Here is a 10,608-nt window from a genome sequence, read left to right as displayed (position 1 = left end):
GGGAATTTTCATGTATACCTCTTCCTCCAAGTCACCATGTAAAAAGGCATTATGAACATCCATCTGATGTACTTCCCAATTCTTTACTGCTGCAACTGCAAGAAAAGTACGAACCGTCACCATCTTTCTATCGGAGAAAAAGTCTCATTGTAGTCTAGACCTTCAACCTGATGATTTCCAAATATCACTAGTCGAGCTTTCAGTCTTTGCAAGTTTCCATGTTCATCGTACTTCTCTTTGTAAACCCATTTACTTCCCAGCGCCTTTTTGCCAGGTGGTAAAGGTTCTAGGACCCATGTGCCCTGTTCTTCAAGTGCCTGTATTTCGTTCGCCATTGCTTTTTTCCAGCCTTCATGCTTCATGGCTTCCTTAAAAATTTTCGGCTCAGAATTCCCTGTAATTGCTGCAATATATTTTCTATGCTTGACAGAAAAACGGTGAGAATCAACAAAATGTGTTATGGGATAAACAGTACCTGCGGGAGGTGACGCGGATGAAGGATGATGCATGGATAGACTTTTATTCCGAATAGTATGAGTCACATAATCTCGAAGTTTGACAGGGCGATGCTTTTCTCGCTTTCCTTTACCCATATCATCCCCATTCTCCATATATTCAAGGTCTACCGTCTCACCGTGTTGCTGCGAAGTAGAGGCCTGCTCTACGCTGTTCGGGGACACAACAGGTTCATCTCGAGGCACATGAGACTGCCCAGGCTCGCTGGAGTCAAGAGGCACCAAACCAGCATGCGCTGGTGACCCAGCGAGCTGAGCAGAGCTGCTGGCAGGCCCAGCCGCAGGATGGTCGCGGTCTCCTGTGCTTTGCCGCGGGCTGGCTGCGGTCCATTCTGTCTGGGTGATTTCGGCAGCCTGCTCAAGCTCAATGTCGGGCTGCACCGTCTCACCTCCTTCCTCCACACTCCATTCATCATCACTCACACAATCAACAATATTTTGCACATATGTAGATTGTAAAGCATCATGGCCAGCAGAATTTCTAAATGGGAATTCATGTTCAAGAAATTTAACATCTCGGAAGGTCTCCTTAGTCTCCAAGTCAAAGACCCTCCAACCTTTCTTTCCAAACAGGTATCCTATAAACACACACCGTCGATTTCTACTAGCGAATTTATCTCCCTTACTACGTTGATTATGAGCATAGCACAAGCACCCAAAAACCTTTATATGGTCATACATAGGAGATTTACCAAACAACATCTCAAATGGAGTCTTAAAATCAAGCAATCTAGAAGGAGTACGGTTTATCAAATGACAAGCCGCTTGCACACATTCCCCCCAAAATTTTAGAGGTAAATTGGCTTGAAATCTCAAAGCTCGGGCCACATTAAGGATGTGTTGATGTTTACGCTCAACACGCCCATTTTGTTGAGGCGTACCCACACAAGAAGTCTCAAATATTATCCCATTAGCAAAAAAATAGTCTTTCAAGGAATTAAATTCCGTCCCATTATCACTACGTACAATTTTTATCTCATACCCAAATTGTCGTTTAATTAAAGCAACAAAATTGAGAAACATCAATTCAACTTAGGTTTTATTTCGTAATAAATACGTCCACACACCTCTAGAAAAATCATCTACGATTGTTAAGAAATAATGGGAACCACAAGTTGACGCGGTCTTATAAGGACCCCACAAATCAACATGAATAAGATCAAATAAACGACTAGCTTTATTTTTGCTTAAGGGAAACTACTCCTATGTTGTTTTGCCCGAGGGCATACATCACAATTTTTAAGACTCTTATTAGAACTACTCATAACTGGAAGATGTTGCAAAACCTTTCCGGAAGGGTGCCCCATTCGTTGATGCCACAACTTTGCCGATTGATCCCCATCTATCTTCAAAGCTTTCACCTCAGGAACACCACGGAAATAATAAAGTCCATCCACACGTTCACCCGCTCCAATCACCTTCCTCGTCGTTAGGTCCTGTATAACACAAAGTTTGTTAGTAAATTGCATAGTGCAATTTGATTCATCACATAATTGCGTCGCGGATATCAAATTGCAATTTAATTGAGGTACAAAAAGAACATTATCAATTTTCAAACCCCCTTGCAAAATCATGGAGCCGATTTTAGAAGCATTAGCACTTTTTCCATCCGGTAATCCTACCGGACAATGTGGCACATTAGAAACATTCGTCAAAAGAGACAAATCAAAAGTCACGTGGTTGGATGCGCCGATGTCAACGATCCAACCCAATTGACCCTTACCATGAAGCTTATGTTTCACAGAAGAAAGATGGTCAAGGATCTGCTGAATTTGTGCCGGTGTCACTCCCGAAAGAGCAGCCCTATCAGACGTTGTGGTGTTGCCTGTTTGAGTGGTTTGTGACCCACTGGTACCACCTGTCTTGTGTGCTTGGACCTGAGAAGCAGGCGCACTACCACGCCCTCCTCCACGGCCCCCACCTTTGCTGCCTCCAAAATCACCACGACCCCGTCCTCTACCTCCACGACCACGATCACCCCACCATGAAGGATAGCCGTTCAATTGAAAGCAGTCGGACTCTCTCTCGCTAAATAGGCCATAAGGCTCAAAATTTTAATTAGAGAGAGCCATAAGGCCTATCATTGAAGAAGCTAATGAAGTGGTTTAACTCATCTTGGCCCGTATTAGAGTGTGAGTGCAAAATGTCTATTGATTATAAAATATGTAATTGCTGCTGAATTTCATTTAGCTAATAGTAAAAGTTAAAATTATTGGTTGCTAATATAAAACATTGAAGCACATGTTTATTTTTCAATTATGTTTAATGTATAGAAAGACATGTTGAAAATCATTTTTTATACACCATAAAAATTACACCTATATTTTACAAAAAGTCATCTACGCTATATATAATTAAATGCATACTACTTCTTGGCGGGGTTGGCAATAGTCACTTAGTTATAATTTTGGTTTTTTGTATTGATCAATTCCAGAATTGAAACTTAAATAATCTTTTACATCTATTAAATAAAAAAACTTATGGTAATTTAAAAGTAACACAATAATGATTGATTATACTAAAGACCAATTTCTCGAACTCTGGCTACTCTACTTTATAAACATTTGTAGTGAGTGAAATAAAGATCTGAGCTCAGTTCTTTAGTTTCACTTCCCTAATTAGAAATCACTATTAAATCTACAAGGTAAATTGCTACTTCTTCCATCCTAAATTAGCAATCACTCTCAATTTTGTACGCCAAATTTTAGCTATTAATTAATTTTTACATTATAATAAAATAAACAAAATACTACGTATATGAGTGAATATTAATAAATAAAGATATTTTAAACTTCAATAAACCGAGATTGAAGGGGAAACCATAAAAACGTACACCCTCCTATTTCCCCTCCAAACTTCATCTCTAACCCTAATCTAACTATTACATTACCACTTGGCAAGGAACTAATCAAACTAAATACAACATTATTATTATCAAAATATAATTGAAATATTTTTAGATCTTCCAATTCCTAATTCAAGACATCAACATTTTAGCACCATTTGTAAGGAGCACATTCCACTAAAGTATCAACCACTCACTCGATCATAACAAACATCTATAAATACACTCCTTTTCTAAGAAGCAAATCATCAACACTTGAGTTATTCACAAGTAAAAAAGAAAGAAAACCTTTATCTTCTCAAAAAGAAAACACAAGTTCAATACATAGAAAATGGATTCACAAAACATTAACTACCAAGCTGGTCAGGCCAAGGCCCAAACCGAGGTAAGAATTTTGAAACTTTTAATTTTGTCTTAATTTTCACGGTTCAATTCTTAATTATGTACGCACTTGTGCTAATTCTAGTTGAGTGTTATCTCACAGGAGAAGGCTAGCAACCTGACAGACAAGGCTAGCTCCGCTGCCCAATCAACCAAGGAATCCATTCAAGAGGTCCGTTTCTATCTATTATTTTAAACCAGGTCTTGTGTGAGACGGTTGTATAATAAGACATGCACTTTGATTATAAAGTTTTCTCGTATATATTACTTTCAAGGGTGACATATTTTCTCCCATGCTAGAAAATTCTTAATACCATAATTTGATTACATGTAGGCTGGAGCACAAATGCAAGCTAAGGCACGAGACACAATGGATTCAGTGAAGGAAGCCACCGGAATGAACAAATGAAGTACCTAACTTTATTTGAAGTCTTGGCTACTTTTTATGAATCTAGCTTTTTTAATAAGTGGGGTGAAGCTAGAGCTTCTAGCCATTTTTTTCTTCTAGTATTAATTAAGTTTTGGTGTTTTTAGGGTTTATTTGAATTTCATCCTAAAAAGAGATGATTCATATATATATCCTCTAGATGTCCAATGTAATGTCGTTCTACTACTAGTTCTTCGAACTTCTTATATAATATGGAAGTGAAATATTATTTGCCTCAATTATTTCGATTTTCTCTTAGCACCTTAAGTTTTGTTAATTTTCACTATGAGAATTATTGTTTCCTTTCAAATTAACAGCATCTTATGTTATTACTCAGTACAAATAAATAATGAGAATTGAATGTTGTATGCTCGTATTATTTCTTTCGTTCCTTCTCAATGTATAATACTTATAAAAGTATACAACATTATGCCTTTAATTTCACTAGTTTAAGAAGTCGTGATGGATTGAGGTTTATTTATGATTTAATGATTTTGCTCATTACCATAGAGAAGTTAATAAATATTTGAGCACATAAATAAACAAAAAAAAAAAAAAAATTTATATTGATTCTTAAAATAAGCTAATAGCTTAGTTTCCACCATTAAGAGTGACATTCAAATATTTTAGTTTATCGATAATTTTCACTTAGAGTTGTTGTCATTAAAAAAAAAAAGAAAAAAATATGTTGGATCACTTGCATGTATCCGGAAATGAACAAATGAGAAGTATATAAAACAATGCGAAGATTGAACCATTAGCACATTCCTCAAATTATTTGGGTTCCATAAACTACTTATCACCCTCCATAAAATTTAAGGAGCAATATTAATCAGATCATATTTTCATCTTAACTTATGGTCTTTTGTGAATAAAGTTAATTTTTATGGTCCAATGTGATTTGATATTTTATTTATTTATTTATTTATATAGTTGAAATTAATGTTTTTCGTTTCTTGACATATCTTTGATTGTATTTGTAAGCTAATAATATAAGATCGATAAAGCCATAAAACATCATCAAGTGAGTTTGGTCTTACTCAGCTCATATTACTTTTAAATTGTAGTGTTCTAATACCGAGCTACGTACCGTACGTGATATTTTTTGCACCTCTTATTTTCTTTAACGAAAATTTCACCAAATGTTATTGAAAAATTTAAAAATTCACCAAATGCCATCGCACTTTTCAGAATTCACCAAATGTCACTCAGTTTTTAAATAATTCACCGAGTGCCATTAATGACTAACGGAGGCTTAATCGTGACACATGGCAATCGATTATTGGTTTAAAAAATATAAATAAAATAAAATTAAAAAAACTCTAAATCCTAACCCAACCCAACCCCACCACCGTAACCACCTGCCCAAGCTAACCGACGCCCCAAAGCCAACCGCCGGAACTCCTTGACCTCCTGGTGGAACCCTCTAACCTTCCTTCGGAACCCTCTAGAACCCCTGACGTCCCGCTGGAACCCCTTGACCCCATCAAAACCGTCGACTCCTCTTAATCCCCCGAAAAACCACCCTTACCACCGCAACCATCTCACGCAATGCCCAAAACTCTGCCTACTCGACTCCAGCACCCACACACTGACCCACAAAACTCCGTTTACCCGACGACCTTGCGCTGATGCCCACCCCAACCCCCACAACCACCTCACGCACCAACACGGTGCATCACATAGCCACCACAACTGACCATGGAAACCCAAAAATCCAAAATAGAACCCGACTGTGGAAACCCATCACCCTCAAACGACCGAAATCAACCATGGAAATCTACAATGATCGATTTCTATGGCCAATTTCATCGTTTATAGGGTGGAGGATAAGAGGAGTGATTTTGCACGGTGGTTGGAAAACGCTGGGTGTTTAAATCAAAGCTCATGTTGGTGGTATTTGGGGTCGGGGCAGGTTGTGTGGGTGGTTTTGGGGGTCGGCGATGGGTCAGGTGGAGTGCTTAAGGGCCGATCGACCGTTTTTTTGGTGGTTAAGGGGGTGGCCGGCTGTTTTCCGGCGAGAAAAGGGGAGGGGGCTAGGGTTTGGCGGTGATATTTGTTGGGTCCACTAGATGAGAAATGAGTTAAATATTGTAAAAGCTTTCCAAATAAGGAAATAGAGCAAGTATTTAAGAACGGCCGAAAAAAAAAATGGAGCAAGTATTTAAAAACGGAGGGAATAATAAACAGCTAAGTGTGTGGGAAGCTGATGACATGGTATGAGAGGGTGTAGGGAGTGATGCATAGTCTTGGGTCTAGGCAAAAATTTGTAATATATTGGTGATGATCAAGTGATCAACCATCTTGATTTCTCTAGAAATAGTCCACTTGCAACTTTATCTAGAAAGTTCTAGCTATCACCGCCATATAATCCACCCACTCCAAACACCTATAAATAGTTGGAGTGTAGTTCATTTCCACCAATCCACAAACTTTCTCATTCAATGTACATTTCCATACTACCCACTAAACTAACTTCCTTATTCATACTTTAATTTCCTCCTTGTATTATTCCATTACTGAGTTCTTTATTTGTTTATTTCTCACCTTATAAAGTAGGGTCTTTGTACTCTCATTTTACTATATTGGATTTATTTTTCAAGAGTTCGTTGGGTGTTATTTTCTTAATAACTCTTTTTTGCCCTTTATACTACGATAATTTCTTGATTGCCCTTTTACCCTTACAACCTAGAATTTTGTTGCAAAACAATTTAATTGAAAACAGATTATATATATACCAATGGAAAACTATTTATGGATGGATCAATTTGGCCATCTATATACAACTAATACGGAGTATTGTTTTATTATTGTGTGCGACGATAAAATTAATTTAACAAAGGTATAAATAATGGCTCAAAATTTTAAAATTAAGAAGTGTGAAAATAGATGATAATTCAGGTGTTTTCATCTATCGAGCCATTGAAATCATCCACCTTAATAGAGTAGAGTTTAATGGCGAAAAATATATGAAGAGGTTGACATCGAATTGTTCATCTCTCCAAGAACTATTTATCGAACAATGTAATGGTTTGAATAAGACATTGTGTGTGGAGTGATTGACGTTAAGGTCGTTAGAAATACATGATATTGCAAATCTGATTAGCACACATACCTCTTCGTGTATTAGTATTAAAGAACCAAATCTTGAATACCTTAGTATTGAAGATGCAGTAACACATTATATAATTGATGATCTATCTTTGCTCATAGGGGCAAATTTTTATCTTTCGGACGGTATGGCTAATGAATTTAATGAATTAATAAACAATTATGATACAATAATTTTGTGACTTGTGTATTGTCAAAAAATGGAAGAAAGTATGACTCAAGTCTCTGTACTTGACTTTAATGAGATAGCAGAATGTTATCATACATCAGCGCATTCGTTGTGTGACAAGGCGAAAATTTGTTACAATAATTTTGTGATCAAGGTTTTAGTTGAGAATGATATCTCTTATATACAACGTGTTAATTTTGTGAATCTAAGAAGGAAGAAAAGAGAAGAAAGCCATTAAAGTAGAACTTGAGTTTTTGATCAGTAAAGAGAGAAGAAGAAGAAAGAGTGAAAGAGAGGAGAGAGAAAAGTAAGTAGTGTATTCTTTAGAATGAGAATATTGGAAAATACAAAGATACTTACATCATACTATTTGTGTATATTTATACTACTAAGTACATTTATATTTATACTACTAAGTACATTAGCCAAGGAATACAAGTAACCAACTACTTTACACTAATACGTAATATCCAACACAACGTTTTCATTACGAATTCTCTTGTGATGATGATATTGAAAACTACGAGTTATAGTTGAATGTTGCAAAGAAATGATCTCAAAGTTATAGGTTTCTAGAGTTGATTTGTGGTAAGAGGCTTACGATTTTGAAATTAAGAGGTGTGAAATGTTTTTTTTTTTTTTGACAAAAAAATGGATATTGTATATTCTACTGTAATAAAATGTACAGAGCTTGATTTTTAATCTTTAGACTTACATATTTAACCGCATATGTCTTTAATTACATTATTTACCTACTATATTACTATGTCATAAGAAATATACTTATCAACTCATAGTTAATTTTGTTTACCAATTCTTTAATTAAAATTTGATAATTTAAAAAACCCATTAAACAAATCCAATAAAATTATAAGTTAATTTTGTCTTCCACTAATACACTATATGTCAATTATATGTAACTCGTACCAATTACCAAATCTATGAATCAGTCAAAGTATAGATTTAAAATTAGGGATGTTCTTAAAATATGGATCATACAACAACCTTTTAACACTCAATTTGTAAGGATCTCATTTCACAAAACTATCAACCACTCATTTAATTTCCAAACATACCTATAAATTCATTCATCTTCTATTCAATAAATCATTCACACTTGAGTTTTTCACAAGAATTAGAAACAAACCAAAATATAAAAATCTTTTCCATTCTCAAATACTAATACAAAATGGACTCACAAAACGCTAGCTACCAAGCGGGTCAGGCCAAGGCCCAAACCGAGGTGATTTTTTTTTATTTCTTCAAACTTTTTGTATCTTTGATTTTTTTATTTTAAAAATTCTAATTATGTATTTAATATATTTTGATGATAATCGGATTTCTTATAAAATGTTGGGAATTTATAGGAGAAGGCAAGTAACATGATGGACAAGGCTTGTTGTGCCGGCCAAGCAGCCAAGGAAACCGTTAAGGAGGTGATTTCCATTTGCCCTCTATGTAACTTTTTATTTCACATTTCATTTAATTATACTTTGTATTTCACAAACAAATTTAAATTATACGGTTTATAATTAATTATCACATTGTCCTTGTTATTTGATTTAAAATCACTAGGAAATACGACTACTTTTATTCGAACATTTTAAGATATGTAAAGTATGATTATGATGTACCAATATCGATATGTTTAAATTTGTGGTATATATATTTATAGTTTGGTGTTTTATTGTGCATAGGGTGGATCACAAATGCAAGATAAGGCAACTAGCGCTATGGATTCAGTGAAGGAAGCCACCGGGATGAACAAATGAAGATCTTAATTACTAACTTTGAATTGTTAATCTAATTTTGCTAATAAGTGTGAAGCTTGCATATATGCATGTATGGCAAGCTTTTCTAGTACGTAGTATCACATTTTTATAATTTTTAGGTTTTTTTTTCCATATTTAAAAGTGGCTTCAATCCTCAAGATGCTCAATGTAAAATGCTATGGAGTGAATTTTATTGGCCTTGATAAATTAATTATCTATCTCGATCAAATTTCTATTTTATTGGCCTTGTTAAATTGATTGTCCCAATGTAAATTATGAGGTGTGTTTGATTATAGAGTGGCTTAGCCAAATAAACACAATACGGTTCATTAAAAAAAATATATGTTTAGGATTCAAATGTCTATATTTAAATTAAAGTGTCGTGACTCGTGATTAAGCTATCCATAATAAGAATGTGTCAAAGTAGATCAAGTATTACATACAAAGTATCAACTTATGATTAAATGTTGATCTAAGTTTTATTACAAGGAATACAATACAATCGATAGATAGTAATTCAAGACTATCGATTGTGTGAAAGGAGGAGCCAGTTGAGAATTACAATCAATTGTATAAAACATCGAGGTTTAAAAAAGGCTAATAAAAATTGCCAAAGTTCAAACTATAACTAAACAAAGTTTTAAATTCAAGTAAGTTCAAATTTAATTAATTGAATTCAGACAAATTAAATAAACAAAATTAAACAAAGTAATAAACCTAATAATTCATGATATAAAAACGGAAGATAATTAAACGAGTAAACATAGGGTGTGTTCGGCAAAATAGTGGTTATCGTACATTTTAGTGGTAGAAGTAGTTTTTATGAAAAGTTAGTACTATTAGCTTTTGAAAGTAGAGGTAGCTTTTGAGATAGTCGTTGAAAAATTAACCTATAGTTTTTAATATAATATATTGATTTGTATATGTAAATGCTAGTCAACCGCTATTTTACCGAACACTCATACCTAAATTATCTATCTTCACAAATACAACTTGTTGACAGCTAAAAGCTACCTACACAGCTTACAACTACGTTCACAGCTATATTTTACCGAACACACCCATAATTAGAGTTGTTAAAAGTTGACCAGACCCGAAATACCGACTCAAACCCGATTATAACCGACCCATCTGAACCCGAAAAAATGGTGACCCAAACCGACCTGAAACCAACCCCAGACCCGAGTTGACCCGAATACGTGAGATCCGAACCCGAACATGAACTGACCTGGAGATGACCCGACCCGAATGTAACCCGTAAATTATTGACCTGAATCGACCCAACTTGAATCGAAATTGACCCAAACCTGTTTTAACCCGTCAAAACCCGAATTTAACCCGACTTGTTACTAACCTAACCTGAATTCAACCCGACCCGTTCCTAATCC

At 35.1% G+C, this 10,608-nt stretch overlaps 2 protein-coding genes across 2 annotated transcripts; both read left to right on the top strand.

Annotated features, from left to right (window-relative positions):
• The first annotated feature begins 3,243 nt into the window (after positions 1-3,243).
• LOC110724872 (late embryogenesis abundant protein, group 3-like) lies at positions 3,244-4,416 on the top strand. Its single transcript, XM_021904366.1, has 3 exons — positions 3,244-3,745; positions 3,845-3,913; positions 4,076-4,416. Exons 1-3 carry the CDS (start codon positions 3,692-3,694, stop codon positions 4,148-4,150), a joined length of 198 nt encoding a protein of 65 aa, XP_021760058.1. The 5' UTR covers positions 3,244-3,691; the 3' UTR covers positions 4,151-4,416.
• A 4,138-nt stretch (positions 4,417-8,554) lies between these two features.
• Positions 8,555-9,501, top strand: LOC110724873 (late embryogenesis abundant protein 2-like). Its single transcript, XM_021904367.1, has 3 exons — positions 8,555-8,691; positions 8,816-8,884; positions 9,146-9,501. Exons 1-3 carry the CDS (start codon positions 8,638-8,640, stop codon positions 9,218-9,220), a joined length of 198 nt encoding a protein of 65 aa, XP_021760059.1. The 5' UTR covers positions 8,555-8,637; the 3' UTR covers positions 9,221-9,501.
• Positions 9,502-10,608: the final 1,107 nt, after the last annotated feature.

The sequence above is a fragment of the Chenopodium quinoa genome, unplaced genomic scaffold (assembly GCF_001683475.1).
Source record: "Chenopodium quinoa cultivar QQ74 unplaced genomic scaffold, ASM168347v1, whole genome shotgun sequence".
NCBI classification, from domain to species: domain Eukaryota; kingdom Viridiplantae; phylum Streptophyta; class Magnoliopsida; order Caryophyllales; family Amaranthaceae; genus Chenopodium; species Chenopodium quinoa.
The sequence above is the reverse complement of the archived record's forward strand: the minus strand, read 5'-3'. Positions and strand labels throughout refer to the sequence as shown.